Genomic DNA, 17982 nt, shown 5'->3' on the forward strand with positions numbered 1-17982 from the left:
ATTATAAAATATTACTATAATTGAAAATATCTTTTATATTTTAAAATGTAATGTTTTCCTGTGATGGCAAAATCTTCAGTGTCACATGATCCTACAGAAATTCTAATATGCTGATTTGCTGCTCAAAAAACGTCCTTATCAGTGTTGAAAATAGGTGTGCTGCTTAATATTCTTTTGTAGACACTGATACATTTTATAAGGGTGAAATAGATGACTAGAATGTTCAATAGAAATCTTTTGTAATGTTATAAATGTCTTTACTGTCACTTATGATCAATTTAATGTGTCCTTGCTGAATAAAAATAAAAATTTTGTACTGACCCCAAACTTTAGAATGGTAGAGCATGAAATACCATCCCTAAACTGCAGTTTTGTGTAAATGCAACTCTCTACTGGCGTCAAATAAATACAAAGATTTTTTGAATATAAATAAAACAGTGTTGTTAATCTGATGTTTTATTAGGTAACAAGTTAAAGAACACTTTCAGTATCGAGTGACTGCATTTTCACATGTATAAATATTGCATTGTTTTGTCTGACTATAATTTTTGACATTTTTAGAATAATTTTTTGCACAGATAACTTTGTGAACTGATATTATTACCATTGTAGGAGTTATTTACAGAAAGAAGGTTGCAGGCGCTAGGACTTTTTGTGGATGTCTAAGAAAGGTTTGTTAGACCAAAAGCCTCTCAAGACTTGAAACATGCAACCCTGGGGTTTGTGTGATGTTTATGTGTGTGGTATTCAACCCAAAGTCATTTCAGTCTTGGCTTTGTTTTGGCTTGAGTGATGAGAAACCTTTTCCATGTGTAAAAGTACAGCTGTGGGTTTAAACTAATGCCTAAACCAGTGTTTATAGCTGATGCTGTGCTTACTAACAGCGGATGTGGCTTTAATCAGTGCTATTTAGTCAGGGCGTTGCTTATTTTTGTTGAATCCTTAATGAACACAGATAAAAAAAGTTCTTTATCACAATAATATTCAAGCTGTAACTAGAGCTGCAGTAACAATGTAGGATCCACGATCAACCTCACCAGTACAAACATGTACCGCTCAGATAATGTTATTTGGACAGAGTCCTCCATTCTGTCCCAGAATTCACCTACAGATATTATTTCTTGTACGATGAAGTGCACACATTCAAATAATGAACTGGACCCAAATGCATCTTAATCACAGGACGAAATATTTTTTTCATCATGACGGTAAAGATGTTAGGTGAGCTTTCATTCCCTTCAGGCAGATTATTCAGCGTTCACAGTTTGCAGCGTCTCTTTCCTTTGATTTACAGGTGTCAGTAAACTGTGGAGAATTAGTTTATATGTTAATGGCCATATTTCCACTAAATCATGATGTTTTAGATTATTTTCAATGCTTGTTGTGTCAGTCGAATGTCCAGGCTTCCAACTCCAGAATTGTGAAGTCGCTGGTCTCAGACAGGCTGCAGTTATTAAAGGTGAAACAGGGGCTGCTTCTGCCCAAGAACAACCTCTCGTCCACCCACAAACCAAAGTGACCACTGGGATGAAAAGAAACAAATTCGGTTTATAAGTCTAAAATTTAGAATAAGTAGTATGCAGCTCTGCATTCAGATTTGCACATTAACAGAGTACTAATATGTACCTTCCTCCTCCAATGGCAAAAGAGTCCAAATCTCCTTTGATAAAAAACGAGTTTTCTCCAGTCCAACGAAAACACTTAAAGGAAACAAATGTAAAGTTAAAGGTGTTTAAAAGATATTGTCATTGTAAACCTGTCTATTGGTTTCCCTCAATGACAATAAATATGCTCAAATGTGTCTTTATTGAAATTTACCTTAAAGCGTGGATGAGACAGGAACAGGAAGGTCTCTCCAGTGCCATAAAATGCTTCACTAGGATGCAGTGGATGTGAGAGGAAGCTCCCAAAAACCTGAGAAGTAGTAAAAACCACTCAATAACGAACCAAAACAGATTTACAAAAGTAAAACATCTGTCTTAGGTCAAAATTACAAGTGGACGCAATATTTCAATTTATTGTGGGGAATTAACATCACATGAAGTGATCATTGACCTTTAGATGTCCATTCTGATTATAGCTGTATAAAAAATGTACGACCTGCTGGTTGTGGTCCTTGATGAGAATCAGCACAGGCGAGTCGGTGGTGCTGAGTTTCCTGTAAAGAGTCTTGAGACTGGCCCCGTGTTTGTCCGTGCTGTAGGACAGCTGCCACGTGTGTCCGATTGTACGAGGAGGCAGCTCTTTCGAGATCTGAGAAAAAACATTTTACTACTGATTAAACACACTGGGCCTCCAGAATCAGGTCAAGTCTTTACTTTGCAACGCTGCATGAATTTGGCTACGCATTAATGTTCATGTATGTTAGTGCGTACTGACCTCTCTAACTTGTTGGGCGTCCAGGATGACACTCTGGTTCAGAATGTGACTCAAACCTTCTGGTTCAGTAGAGACAGAAGCTTTCGGCGCACTCTCCTCCACTGACACCATCTGTACAGGAACAACATGTGTATTGATGACTCACCAACTCATACATTACTGTTTTATAGTCTGGGGTCAGTAAGTTTTGTTATTTTTTTATTTATTTATTGAAAGACATGAATACTTTTATTCAGTAATGATGCATTAAATTGATCAATAACAAAGTGATAATAAAGACATAGATAATGACATAATGACATGTATTTCAAATATTGTTCTTTTAAATTTTATGTTCATCAAAGATACCTGAAAAAAAGTATCAATATTTACATTCAACAATAAACATTAATATTCGATAATAAGAAATTCTTCTTGAGCACCAAATCAGCATATTAGAATGATTTCTGAAGGATCATGTGACCCTGGAGTCAAGGCTGCTGAAAATTCAGCTTTGGGAATAAATTACATTTATAGAAACATTCATTTTAAACTAATACTTCACAAATATTTTACTGTAATTTGATCTTTAAAAAAATCTTGCTGATCCTGAACAAAAATGTGCTGCTCTTATAAAGATGACCTTTATACACACTTTCAACACTGCCATGTGTAAAATAAACAACAGCTGATGCTTAAAAGCACATTCAATAAATTTCCATTATGCTGTTTTAATAATCCTGTGGTATTAGACTTTGAACCCAAGAACGAATGCAATTTTATTAATTACTGTGGATTCATACTGCGGAGCTGTTGGTCTGCTTTTTTTTCTTGTTTGTGGGATAGGTTTACACCAAATTACACAAATTAAAATCTACATATTTAAATATTCTTTGACCTGTGGGTTCATTTTGTGTCTTTACATTTTCGACTAAATAGTAAAAAAATAGTATATTTAAACAGAATAAAAAGCTTTATAAGAACTTGTGTATTAAATAAAAAAACTCCAGTTCAATTTCCAAGTTTTTATTCATTATGCAATAAAATGTACTACACAAATACTTGTTTAAATGTACAAATAAAACACCAAATATCCTTTAAAATTCTTATTTACATATTTGCATAAATACACTAAAAAGTATACACATATTTGCAAAATAAACATTTATGAAAATATTTTTTCCTATAAACAATTGTCAGTGCTACAGTGATCTGTTACGTGTATTTTTTTGCCCAGCCTCATACAGTATTTCATAGATCTTGAACTTAACCTCAGACTTCACCTGAGGATCAATTTTTGCCAACATGTCTGCAATAACAGCAACAAATCTGAAATCCTCACTGTCCTGCTGCATGGCCCTCTCCCTCTCCCAGTCCAGCTGCTCCAGTATCTTCAGCAAGGCGTCTTCAGTGGTAGACTTTCTCTTAGGCATTAAGTGGGTAGAAGATGGTGATGCATTGGAACAGGGTGAGATGCTTGGGGCAGGGAAGGCTGAAATTGAACAAGGCGAGGGGCTGCATTTGGGTGACGGACAGGGTAGAAGGGGAGTGGATGGGGTGGGTGGAAGAGGTGATGATGATGGCCTGAGGGACAGAGAGAGAGAGAGGGCTTCCGGAAGTCACAGTCTCTGATGTTCCTGATGCCGGAGAGACTGGGAAGCTGTTTGACTTCAGTAGTTCCTCAATGGAGACCACTTTACATATATCCTTGATAAAAAAAAACAAAAAAAAACAGTAATTACATTCAGGTATAAAAGGCACAAGTTGCAAAAACACTTTAAAGATAATTTATTTCATATTGCGAGCTACATCCTATTGAAAGATAATAAAAGTAGGGCAGGACTTAACTTGAAATGTCAGTAAACAGCATGACTTAAAATGTGTGCATTAAACGATGCAACATCAATCAATAACGTTAAAGAGTAAACTAAAACGGATTTACAGTTTCCATGAATGAGGTTCATGAAGAGTCTCTTCTGTTACGTTTTTGTCTCTGTTTGAACACGGCACGTATTTAAAAAAAAAAAAAAAAATTTATTGGCAACCTCATAGCAGTATCACCATTTCCACAAAAACATACCATCCAAAAACAGACTTTTTGTTTCTTACCTTCACATTTGGGCCTTTTTCCCGATTTTTAACAAATTGGGTTAACCATCCCAGCTCTGCCATGATCTTGTATGGACTTGGATCACTGCTTCTTGCGTGGACCCTCTTCTTGATCCTCATCATGCAAGGATATCAAAAATATGTAGAAAACAAAATGGTAAGTTACACTTTTTTAATCAATACGAGACAGAGCAACAGACCAGCTAAGTTAGCTAGGATGCTACCATCCAAAAACAGACTTTTTGTTTCTTACCTTCACATTTGGGCCTTTTTCCCGATTTTTAACAAATTGGGTTAACCATCCCAGCTCTGCCATGATCTTGTATGGACTTGGATCACTGCTTCTTGCGTGGACCCTCTTCTTGATCCTCACAAACTTGTCTCTTAAGTTCTTCCACACTTTAACGTTACGGCATTCTGCCTCGTCTTTCCCCGTAGCGGCAGCGACATCGTTCCACGCTTTCTGAATCAACTGAAGGTCACTATGATCGCGCATATTCGGATCATAGAGGTGCTTGTGCCGACGCACTTGCTCCGCTAATATTCTCTCGAAGTTATTCATTTTAATGAATTTGCGAAATTTTGAGATGTATGAACGCGCGCGGTATTGCGCTGACGTCACTGCTGCGCGCGGACGCAAATGTTGGCGCTTGCAGTGCTGCAGTGCTTGACATTCACGGCTGTTGGCGCTGTAGTATAAAACAGCTTTTTCTTTAAAAGATTGATATGCCTAGACTAACGTTACACCTTTAATCTAAATTTACAACCAAAAACGAGTACGGAATTTTCGAGTCTACAGAGTCTGTGTTAACAGCTCGTACAGTATACAAGAAGAGCCACCAAACCAACACAAAAGCCCTATTTGCACGGGATTAGTATTACCTGGTGACCTCCAGTCATTTGTAATAATTGCGGAGGTTGTCTGTGATCTTAATCCCGTGCGAATCGGCCATGTCTGTAATTTGTAAAGTAAAAATTCCCCCGCAAATGACCTACCATATTTCGCCGAACACCGAGGTCCTGTGATAATATTAGTCCCGTGCGAATCGGCATCTCTGTGATTCGGCCAGCATCTGGCGGGTCGCATATCATTTTTCGAAGTTTTTGTTTCCTGTGTGCATTTTTTATCCATCTTCCTCGAAGAGTGGAGCTGCGTTGGAGTGTTTGATAGTATTTTGGGTGCTGTCATCATCGCTACACCATACAATTTGCAGAAAGAGAAAGCTGAAAAGGTTTTGAGGTTAATGTGTTACAAATAAATCAAGCACAAAGCTTGAGATATTATTTTAACCTGGTGAAATGTAAAAGACACAGCGCAGACCATAGAACGGGACTCTCAAAGCCTTGACATCCGGGTATCCGAGAGATAAGTCAGTAAATTCTAGTAAAATCACAGGCTTTGCTTATCCCGTGGCCGTGCTGATGCGCCACACGAAATTCAGATGTGGGGGGGTAATTTCAAAATCACACAAGGTCCCCAGATAATACTAATCCCGTGCGAATAGGGCTTTAAATTGCTAATAAATACAAGTGAGCTGAGAAGACAAACATTTCAAAACTGTGATTTTACAGATGAACATATGAATGTTTAATCCTTATTCCTATCATATTAATATTTCTAACTAACATTTGTGAAAATAAAATGTTTAGCATGCATGTAAGAGCTAACTCAAGGTGGTTGGTTAATAACCACAAGATCTAAAACATTACAGTTAAAGCTAAAATTATTTACATTATTTACATACATAAAGACTTAAACTACTGTTCAAAAGCTTAGAGTTGGTAAGATTTTTTAGTATTCTTTAAGTATCTTAAGCTCACAATGGCTGCATTTATTTTAATCAAAAATACAGCAAAAGGTAATATTATTAAATATTACAATTTTAAAAAAGGGCTTTGTATTTTTAAATGTAATTTTATTCCTGTTTTTTGTGACTTCATTGTCATAGAAGCAACACTACAGGTCCACGAACATAGTTGAGCAATTACCTCAAGAGCTCAACAAGTGAATTATGATGTTTACACATCATTTGCAAATTTGCAAAGTGCAAAGTATGAGTTGTTTGTTCAATCCATACATTTAGTAAATGACTGACCTCCCAGTCCTCCCCAGCCTGGCCTTCTCGTGGAGACCCCTCCTCTTCCTCCTGCTCCTCCTCATCCAGAAGCACAAAATCCTCTTCATCTGCTTGGTCCTCTTCTCCTCCCTCCAGAATGCACAGGTCTGGCCGATGCTGGCTCAGGTAAGTGTAAAGCTCGTCTGACCTACAGCACAAAATATCAGACAGAAAAAAGAAGAAACAAGAAAGTGAGATGAAGCAGCTTGTGCTTTATGACATTATTACCACATTTCTGCCCTTTCTTGCTGTTCATTTCACCAGGCAGCCTGTGTAGTCTAGGTAAGGCTTAAGTACCTTTCCTGCTGCATGGTGAACCAGGCATCTCTGGAGGGGGTTTTAGGTTTAGAGAAAGCCTTTTTTTTCTTTGCATGCTGAAGCTTCTGTCGAATTCTCACAAACATCAGAGATCCGTTTACACCACTACTAGATGTAGCAGCACAAGTACCTGATGAGTAAAAAGAGCTATAACTATATTAAGTGATAAAAAGAGATCATTCTTGTTTTTATTTGTACTTCGTACAAGTTAAATGTCAAAGTTCTTGATGATTACCTAACAATTGTCTTTCCAAATATGATTGCTGTTCTGTTTTGTCTGTGTGTTCGTATTCTTTGTTTCCTCTCTGAATGCTGTCTGGTCCTCCACAACAGAAAGTAGCAGCCGCTGTTAGCATTCCCCCGGACTCCAAAGTCAGCTGTCTCTCAGTTTCGGCCATGTCCCCTGCCTCTCCACCTTCCCCATCCTCTTCCTCAGGATTTGCTGTCGGATCATGTGAAACAGAGGACTTGGGAGCAAGAACGGCCTCTAATGCTGACTGATGGGTTTTCTTGTGCTCTTTTTTGCTCTTTGATGGCTTACAACATCTGGAAAAAAAAAGGTTTTAAAAAATAACGGAGTGATGATCAATGTGCTTGTGCAGTGAAGGGAAGGCAAAAAAACAATCAAGGTGTGGAATTTTAAAATATAGCCTGGGGGGTGCTATATATAATATATCTGTGTGTGTGTGTGTGTGATGTTAAAATGTTAAAAAGTATGAATTAATCTCAGTAAATCTCAAGTATGTGCTTAAAAAAAGGCAGTAAGCCAATTATTTAATTTTGGAAACCGCATCCAAGCAGTAAAGCAGGAAGCACCTGTATGTCTTGTTGAAGTGAATGTGAGAGATGTCCGTGTAGAAGGACACCGAGGTAAGATCATCCACAGAGCAGGAGAATACATATTCTTCACAGCCATTCTCCTGAACAAGTGGATGAGACTTCTGAGGGTCAAAGAAGATCTTATTGGACGCCACCAGTAATATTCCAGAGACCACACCCTAGTCAGACAAACAGAATGGAGAGTTAGAAGTTGAGTATGCTGTATTTTAAGAAATGTACTGGGAATACAGAACAGCATAACATAAACACAACATTCTCACCTTTCTGTCTGTGATGTAACGAGAGAATAGTTTGAGGCAAGACAAACCAGCTGGCCCCTCCCCCTGAGAGCATTCAGATGGGAGAGCCAATAGGCATACATTTCCATCAGGTAAAGGAACTGCCTCCACATCCTAAGAGAGATGAATAAACATCACACAAAGCATGAACCACTACACAATGGCATCACAAAGAGCTTAAAATGTCTACAGACCAGCTATATTGAGATCTACCACGCTGTTCACTATAGTTACACCCTCATGCATTAACACTTTTACGCTCTTACCGTCAGCTTGTCATATTCTGCATCTGTGGAAGGAGACACAAGAGTCACGGTTCCCACAACACCAATGTCGAGTGCAGGATCGAGGCTGTGCTCTTGTCTAGAACGCAGGTCAGAAGCCGTCTCCGTAGAAGTTGAGGCCTTGTTCTTGGGTAACTGTTTGAGTTGGTTCATAAGGAAAGACATAGTCACACTGACAACAGATTCACTTCCCTTCCTTCCACACTGCTGTACACCCCCTCATTTCCTTATTCATAGCCCTGTGACATCAGATGACTGGACAGAGTCACAGCAGCCAGAAACTAGGAGCCAATCACACAGATGCAGAATTCATGCAAATGGGATCATAGGACGCTGACAGTTCCTGTCATAGATTATTTTCGTAGATTATTGTCTTCCTGTGTATTTAAGTAAATAGTAGAACTGTGCTGATAGATCTCATACATAAAGCACAAAAAGTATATATATGGGCTTAACTGTGACTTTCTTTCAAAGAACATGAACCATAAAGACAGCCTATGGGCCTGTGAGGTTGAGTGGGGGAGACTTACTAAACTGAGAGCATATTAGAAAGATATCTGAAGGATCTTGTGACACTAAAGACTGGAGTAATGGCTGCTGAAAATTCAGCTTCGCCATTACAGGAATAAATTACAATAAAAAAACAGTAATAATACAGTAAATTTAATAACATTTAATAATATTAAAGTTTTACTGTATTTTGATCAAACAATCACAACCTTGGTGAGAATAAGAAACTTCTTCCAAAAACAGTAAAAATAAATAAATAAAATATCGACCCCAAACCTTTGAACAGTAGTGTATAATAAAAGTAAATATAATAAATATGATTTAATATGCATAACAAAAAGTAAATAGGGACAACATAAATAAAACATCTGCAAAAACAATTCTGACCTTTATTTCTTCAGTTTTATTCTTTCCATAAACTGAAAGGTGGAGTTCTTTTTGTTCTTCGTTACACAAATCAACTCTCTGCGTACAGTGTAATAATATCTGATCATCCAAACTCACATTTTTCATTCGCTGTTGCTTTGCTACGGACAACTGTCTCCAGGCATGCAAAATATTGTTGATAACATGCAAATCACAAATCCACTCAAACGTCTGTTGTTCTTATACTGGTACCTAATGATTTGCATAGTTTAACTTTATCTTTAAATTTTTAACTTTAAACCTACAGCACAACTTTCAGCACTTTGACAATGATTTCTAGACTTGAAACTGTTTAAACCCAGCATACTTCATAGCATAATACAAGGCAGTTTGTTTCCAAATGGCAAAAAAGTTACATTGAGAATCTTAAATTGAGGAGTGTTGCAACACATCTCATCTGGTGGAGCTTCAATAGACACAATAAACTGTATTTTCAAACATTGTGTCTCTGTGGAACGCTATTCAAACAATATTTCATCTCGCACATAAGAAACTAAATGGACATCAAAAGAAGAGAAAAGAGAAGAGAAGAGAAGAGAAGAGATTTTGCCGGGTCATCAGATTTAGCCGAGTTTATTGTTCTGGGTTTATTAATTCATTTTAATTAATGAAATATTAGTTACCAAATTCTTTGCAGTCGATATTCTCCCAATATTTTTGTCGTAATGTTTCCATGTTCTCCTTGAAATATCCATTCAGACAGTTTCACTAGTTATTTCACAGCTTGACTAGACAGCGTGGGGTGTTTCAGTAACCTTTGTTCTAAAGTTATCAGTAGATGACAGTAATGTATGACATAATGTTGGCTGTTATATTTATGGAGACATCTATCATTTATCAACAGGATTATGAAGGCGATGGAGTGTGTGAATAAGCTTAAAAACTTTACTCACTCCATGTTCATTGTTCCTGCATGACTCCAAAGTCTTCGTTGTTAGATCTTTAGCAGGAAACGCAGCCTCTATGAAGATAAAATGCAAAAACACAAGCTGCATCAACTAGAGTGAAAGCAGATGTGTTTGTTTCTCAGTTTGTTTCTTGAGCTGTTTAAACTAAAGACACACAGAGAATATTTAGCAAGGAGTAACTAATTTTAAACCTGTGTGTGACAGTAACAGTTGAATCTACGCATGTTATTCACAATACTGATAATTTAAATAATATAAGTTGGGATTTTTACTGTGTGTGATAAAACGGCAAGCTGGCTTTAATGTACATTGCCATTTTAATGTTTAGGGTCATTTAAGATATTTTAAAAATGTTTTTGAAGTAAATGATCTTATGGTCACTAAGGCTGCATTTATTTGATCAAAAATACAGTAAGAAGAGTAATATTGTGAATTTTATTACAACTTAAAACAACTGATTTGCATTTTAGTATATTTTAAACTGTAATTTATTCCTGTGATGGCAAAGCTGAATTTTCAGCAGCCATTACTCACATCTTCAGTGTTACATGAGGCTAATATGATGATCTGGTGCTCAATAAATATTTCTAATTATTATCAATGTTGAATTTTTTTTGTTGCTTAATATTTTTGTGGAATCTGTGATACATTTTTTCAGGATTCACTGAATATAATGTTTTTATTAAATGGAAATATTTTGTAACCTTATAAATGTCTTTACTGTCACTTTTGATCAGTTAATGCAACGTTTCTGAATAAAAGTGTTAATTTCTTTAAAGGGGTCATATGATGCGATTTAACATTTTCCTTTCTCTTTGGAGTGTTACAAGCTCTTGGTGCATAAAGAAGATCTGTAAAGTTGCAAAGACTAAAGTCTCAAATCCAAAGAGATGTACTTTATAAAAGTTAAGAGTCCTTACTGACCCCAAAACTTTGAACAGTAGTGCAAATCCTTACTCCTTATCCTAACTCTGTTTGCCATAATCAAAAAAGGCAGCACTATTAAAGTATAAGTGTATGGTTAGGTGCCTTACAAATCAGTTAATTGTCAATCATTGTAAATGGTCATTCACATACCCTTTAGATAGTACTGTCTCAGTTTGGGGTTCCGGATTTGGTGATGTCCTTTGACACACTCCTGCCCAACACTCTTCCCCAGTGCACCCCGAGTGCCAATGGAACATGGAGCAGTAATGAAGCCTGGAGGCTGTGAAATTCCAGCCGGCAGCTTTGATCCCAATCTAACGAAAAATAATGACACAGGTTTCTTTATGAGCTTGATCTAAACATTGATGATTTATTTTTTCATCTATTCCTTTAGACGAAGCCAAACCTTACCTGTTCTTGACATTTCCAAAGTAGCTGGCCCTGCTCTTGTCTCTCTGAGCTCTGTGGTCCATGAGGTTTAACTGATGAGATTGAAAAATGGCCAGTCGAAAATGTTTACCCTTCCAGTGCAAGAATCAGTGATGGAATGATTGCCCACTGCTGTGTCGGCATCTGGAAATCTTCCTCCTCCTTCTCACCATCCTCATCAGCATTCTCTTCACTCTACAGAAAACCTGCAATATGAGAGGGAGAAGGGAAATGAATATTTGGTTTATTTCACCTTATTTATTTGATGTACTATTTTAATATTTAGTTGATATACATGCATCTGCAATTTGGTAAAGGGTCAAAAACATGCCATGCCATGTTGACTGAAAGACATTTTCTCTTTATATCCATATACAGACATTAAATATTCAGAAAATACACACAGTCTATCAAAAGGCACAGGAAGGTATATTTATGCAAATTGGCCTACTTGAGCCCAATATTTCAGCAAATATCAGGTCCAGTAATTATGTGGTTCATCCAAGAAATACAAGATTCTAAAAACAGATGCTTAAAGCAGCTTCAGTCATTTAATGAAGAAGCAATAATCAGGCTCAAAAATAGCACAAGATGTGGATTGTTGATATTGTCTAGTGTGCTGCTGCAGGCCCGAGCTGCATCACAATGTCGCACTTCTGTGTCTAGCAGCCACATTAACAGATATATACATTAATAATAAACACTTTAAAGTCCGATGTCACTCACTACTGTCACTTTACTGAATCCTTGATAGATCATTGTTATCCGTCCTGATTAAAATTCTTCAGCAGTAATCCTAATGATGGACCACTTATTGGGCTAGCGTTTATGTGTTCCTTTAAACTTGCCACTAAACTTGAGTTCTAAAGATCTAAAAAGTCATTAAATATATGTATTTGTCTTACCTCGGTCTTTAATGATCCCATATAACGACCAGCTGATCAGTACGCTCCGCATGATGCTCTGTCATGTGTTTTGATGCCGCTGCAGTGAATCAATCACCAGCCATTAGACAACAGAACAGGACCGCACGATTAAACTCGAACTTTCTCTTAAATCCCCAATTATAATCGAAATGTCGTTGTAAAATGCACCGACTAAAAAGCTCTCTCTATATATATTTAAATGTATATATCTACATGTGTTTCAGTGTAGTATGGCTAAGCAGGTATATCAACTTTATCTGCAGGGTGACTTTTATTTTATTTTATTATATTTTTATATATTTATAAAAAAAAGTATAAATACATAAACCAGACTCGTCTGTCTTCAAAATGTAAAAGCATAAAATCTTAAATCTATTTTTATTTATATAAACACATTTGTTTTAAAGCGGTATATTTGAACTTTATGTGCAAGTTGACTTTTATTTTGCATTTAAATACTCCGGCAAAGACCATTGGACTGTGAGGTAATAAATGCAGAATTCGAACCAATCACAGGACGATGTTACCACACGCACTTCCGACACATAAACTAGTTGCAAATCAGCCGGGGGCGCGCTGACTGAGCTAACAGCTAATCGGCTAACGGAACAAGGAGAAAGGGAGCCCGGACGATTCACAACACACAGTAAACCAGAGTAATCTGCACTAGTGCAAAAAAACAAACAAACTGATATAATCTGACCACAAACGGTATGTCTTATATTTCTTCTAAATGCATAATTAAACGCTGCACATTATAAGGTCGTTTGGGTCACAGAACGCCTTTGGTTTATTTACCTTGTTTACTTTATAGGTTTTATTGTATTCATGTTACCAGTTTGCACAGTTTTTTCTACCTTATGTACCATAATCGTCTGTTCATTTAATTGCCCAGTTTCTTGTTTATTCTTATATATATACTGTACCATAAAGGGTGCACTCAGTATGCAGCAGCTGCAAAAACATCATTAACTGTAGTCTTTTATACTGTACATGATTTCTTGACCAGCATTCACGGTGGTTTTGCACATGAAAGAGAGAATATTTTATATTTTTCTTTCTTTTTCGTATTTCAAGGCAAATGAACTCTCATCCCAGATGAACATGTTCAGTGTCCTATAATAGTAATAATAATCAAAACACTACTATACAATCCAAGGCGTCGGTGCTTTCTCTCTTCACTCTCAGCAAAATGGAAACGGAAGCTGTAAGTAGATAAACATGTAAAGAGCCATTTTAGTCATGTTTTGTCAATGTTAATGTATATTTTAGAATATTTATTTTTTGTTCGCTTGCTCTTCAGGAGGTAATCCCTATTTGGCAAAATAAACCACATGGATCAACTCGTAGTGTGGTGAGACGAATCGGCTCGACACTGCCTCTTAAACCCTGTCCCAGGGCTTGTTTCCAGGTATGGAAATAAAAAATTGTTCATATAATCACACATATACTTTCATGCACTGCAGTCAGACAGTTAATGTTGTAAATTAGTCCTCATATACGCTTTTCCAAAACACATTGGCTGTTTGTGGTCTTTCTTGACCATGTACATTAAAAGTGCAACTTTTTTTTTTTTTTTATGAAACCTAACGCTAAGTTTTGAGCAACTCAGACTGACAAAACTCTCTATAGCAAAAAAAAAAAAAATGAAGTTGGTCATGAATAGCTTTTATGTGCTCTCCAGGAACTCCCAGGGCTTCCGGCAATGCGTTTTATGGACGGTCCTTTGGTGCCTACATTGGCAGATATTGCCTGGATTGCAGATGATGAAGAGGAGACATATGCCAGAGTCAGGTAAGTGGTCTGTTGTGCTGGTGCAATTATTTTCCTCTGAATTTATATTTGACAGTTTTTTCTTTAAAGGGGTCATATGATGCTGCTAAAAAGAACATTATTTTGTGTATTTGGTGTAATGAAATGTGTTTATGCGGTTTAAAGTAAAAAAAACCTTATGTAAGATATAGAGCAGAATTGAAAAGTGTTGGATCCTCAGATGAAAATTAATTCATTTTAAACCAATGCTGTCCTGCTATTTGTCAGGAGTGACACACGTCCCCTGAGGCATGAGTGGAGGCCAACGCCGCTGCTGGTTATGCACAGGAATTCGTCTGTGCCAAACTTCAGACGAGAAGGCAGGCGAGTCGAGGGTCTGAGGAAACCAGGTGTAACCGCTTTAAACCGCACTACAGCTTTACAAGATGAGCTGAGTCGACTCCGAGCCCAAATCGCCAAGATTGTCGCTGCAGAATCAGGTTGAGTAGTTGACTAAAGCTAATTTATTATCTATCATTTAAAAAAACAAGTTAGTATTAATTTGGAATTTGCCTTCAGGCTCAAAATTAAGACTTGTCTGTGGCAATAGAAACTTAGTCAATTTGATGTATTTGCTTGTAAATGTTTTGTCTTGTAGTCCCTCATAAAAAGTTTGAACCGTTTCAGATTCGAATCCCATAACCCCTGACCTGCTGTCCCCTGACGACACTAGTGTGGGCTTCTCCATGGCTCATTTTGAGACAGCTGCTTACCAGCCGGCCCCCACAGCCTCCTTTGTCATCAGTGATGTCACAGAGGAGGAAGAAGAGGAAGAGGAAGAGGAGGAGGAGGTGTCCGAGCTAGTGCCTGACCCTATGCCACCAGTTTCCATGACTGCATCTGCAACTTTTGATCTCGATCGCCCTACTATGGACTTCCGAGAGCCAGAGGAGGATACTGTGTCTCTTTCAAAATCAACAAGCTTCGCTGATGTCATGGACATCCTGAAAGATATGAACCGCATGAAGATGAGCAAGGACAGGTGAGTGCAGGTTTCTGTGCTGTCGTTTAGAATTGTTTTTTTTTTTCTCAAAGTTCATTCTTCTGTAAAAGCCTATTCGTTGTATTGCATATATGAGAGGGGACGTTTTATTAATATTACATTTACTGCAACTACTACTACTAATTAAGTGAATAGTAATGGTATATTAATAGACCCTATATGATATTATTATTATTAATATTCTTTACTTATTAATATAGTAAATAATGTTATAGTTTTTTGTGATTAATAATTATCAGATACATTGATGTACTAATAGTATTATTACTATTGACATGTATAATAATTAATAATGATAGTAATAATAATTGTTGCTATTATAAATATAAATCAGTTATCATATTCATTGTATATTAATATTTAGTTTTATTTTTTTTATACTTTTTTATAAATTAATGATAATGGTGTGTTAATGCCTGTTATTTTTGATTGGTTGATATTATTAATAATTAATACAGTAAATAATGTTACCATGGTTTTGAGTGTTACATTTATGGTAATAATAATTATTAGAAATGAATAGTGATGATATATTATCTATTAGTTTGTTATTCTTTATTATCTTTATTTATTTATTAATATAGTAAATTATGTTATTGTGTTGAGTGATTTCATAACAAGATATATTGATATACTATTAATATAATTTCTATGGACTTAATATGTATTGTTATGGCATTAATAGTATATTAATATCTATGTTTAGTAGTAGTAGTATAAATAATGGTGTTAATAATGATAATGGTTTATTAACGCCTATTTTTTTTTATTAATGATTGATATTATTAATATAGTAACTAATGTTATTGCATGCATTACATTTGATATAATAATACTAATAATTATTTTAATGTATAGTCATAGCATATTAATACTTGTTGTTGTTGTTTGTTATTAATAAATCTAGTAAATAATGTTATTGCGTTTTTGTGTATTTTATTTAGATATAACCGTGGGTGCACCTCACTGAGGGAGGAAGATTCTGCCTCTCTTATATCTGAAGCATTGAGGAAGAAATTCATTCTGAAGGATGATGACATCAGTGTGAGGAAATAATATATCATCCAAACCCTCGCAGCAGACTCTCCATGTAAGGCTAAACTGCATGGAATGCTTTTCTCTTTGGTTTAAAGTTGGAGATTGAGATACAAAACCAAGAGAATAAAACATGGCTGTGAATTTTTATGTACTCGAGTCTTATCTTTTTTTCCTACTGGGTCAATAGGCCCATGCCTGTGAACCGTTGCAGTGAAAACCCCATAAAGCCTCTGAATAAACTCAATGGACATCTTCTGCGTTCCTCAGCACTCCCACAATGCTGCGCTGTTGTGACACGTCTGGAAGGAAAAGAAGTAGTTCTCGTCAGCCCACACATACACACACACACACACTCCAACTTGCACTGAGCAGCCAAGTTTGTAATGTTTGTACATAAGGGTCCATAAGCATAGCCTTGATCAGTGATCACTGAGCCTTTGTTGTTCCATCATAGATTTTGTGAAATCCAAGCACTACTTCCCGTTTCACCGTCATCGTTTTGTTAATTTCAATAAGACGGTAATATCTTCAGATCCTTCAACAAGCGTGCAATTTCACACTATATTATTCAAGCCATGAAACCACAGAAGAGTCCTGGAGGAGCCCAGTTCCAGTTTATCGTCTTGTAGATGTATAGTTTGGAGCTGTAGAAGTGTTTCTCTTGCCTTACACGTTCCCTCATACAAACCCTGTAATACTTGAAGCCGTTTTGATGCGTGATCTGATGTTACAATACTGACATGCGTTTGCCTCTATTTAGAGACTAAACAAAAAGACGTTCTTCTATTTAAAGGGTTTTTGTGCGTGTGCATGTGCACTGAAGACTTTGGATTGCATTCACTTGTAATTAGCGCTCTGTGATGTTCCCTTCTACCCTACAGACTTTTGAAGTGTATATTGTGCCAGAAGACTGATGTGGTTCAGCATATAGTGCAACATAAGTTTGAATTCATAATGTGTGTGGTTTATGTTCAGCAAGTACATGGGAAATGAAATATTTTTGGTTTTTGCTTGTGTCCGGCAGGTTGTAAATGTTCCTGAAAAATCTGAGTAGCATGTGTGATGTGGTGTTGGGTGTGACTATAAGCAAGTTTTGAGGATGCCTCATGTTTTATATGACGATGAAGGATGCTTTTTTTCCTTTCGCAAAGTGTAACAAGAAGCTATTTTAATGCATACGCTGCTTTTGTGCCACGATCGCTCACTAAAGTGGGAATCAAACCCAAAATGTGTTTTTTGTTTGTTTCACATTCTTGTTTAGACATGCCTGCAGCCTGTTTCCATCTGTCTGACACATTGCATTAGACGAGATGTTTGGCGTTTTTAATCCAAAACATTTCTTCTCAAACTCCACAATACTCCAGTGCAGTGAAATGCTTTTATAGTTACCTTCATAACATCATTAAAAGCTATGACTACCTAAAATTATTTGAGCTAGTTTACAGTACGAATGTCTTTATCAGAGTTACAGTCATTAACGAGTTTGTTACCATCAATGCTAATGGGTGAATAGAGCTGTAATATATCATGCACTGAACATACTAACGTATGTTCCTGTACCTGTCAGTAACAGGTAAAATGTGTGTGTGCTGCTCTTTCATTCCGACTCCTGGGCTTCTTTTATAGTTTTATCCATAGTAAACACTGCAAGTTTGCTTTGATTCAGGTCAGTCTTGCAGTGCCATGTTTTTTTTAGGAG

The 17982-nt window shown here is 36.6% G+C and overlaps 2 protein-coding genes across 3 annotated transcripts; one reads left to right on the forward strand and one right to left on the reverse strand.

Annotated features, from left to right (window-relative positions):
- Positions 1-108: 108 nt before the first annotated feature.
- On the reverse strand, positions 109-12686 carry LOC107721058 (oxidation resistance protein 1). 2 transcript variants are annotated; one of them, XM_016528923.1, is made up of 15 exons: positions 12410-12686; positions 11487-11710; positions 11226-11389; positions 10134-10201; positions 8287-8439; positions 8003-8134; positions 7719-7900; positions 7138-7448; positions 6882-7032; positions 6564-6732; positions 2380-2490; positions 2101-2253; positions 1819-1914; positions 1627-1700; positions 109-1522 (listed from the first exon to the last, which is right to left on the reverse strand). In XM_016528923.1, exons 2-15 carry the CDS (start codon positions 11546-11548, stop codon positions 1387-1389), a joined length of 1962 nt encoding a protein of 653 aa, XP_016384409.1. In that variant the 5' UTR covers positions 11549-11710; positions 12410-12686; the 3' UTR covers positions 109-1386. The 2 variants fall into 2 exon arrangements, with proteins under 2 accessions (XP_016384409.1, XP_016384401.1); XM_016528915.1 differs by having other exon boundaries at positions 8287-8454.
- A 242-nt stretch (positions 12687-12928) lies between these two features.
- mtfr1l (mitochondrial fission regulator 1-like) lies at positions 12929-17511 on the forward strand. The gene is made up of 8 exons (XM_016528935.1): positions 12929-13141; positions 13508-13637; positions 13734-13841; positions 14115-14224; positions 14471-14682; positions 14870-15224; positions 16190-16335; positions 16471-17511. The coding sequence occupies exons 2-7, from the start codon at positions 13623-13625 to the stop codon at positions 16299-16301; spliced, it is 912 nt and encodes a 303-aa protein (XP_016384421.1). The 5' UTR covers positions 12929-13141; positions 13508-13622; the 3' UTR covers positions 16302-16335; positions 16471-17511.
- Positions 17512-17982: the final 471 nt, after the last annotated feature.

Source organism: Sinocyclocheilus rhinocerous, unplaced genomic scaffold (genome assembly GCF_001515625.1).
Source record: "Sinocyclocheilus rhinocerous isolate Xijiao unplaced genomic scaffold, SAMN03320098_v1.1 scaffold432, whole genome shotgun sequence".
In the NCBI taxonomy this organism is placed as follows: Eukaryota; Metazoa; Chordata; class Actinopteri; order Cypriniformes; family Cyprinidae; genus Sinocyclocheilus; species Sinocyclocheilus rhinocerous.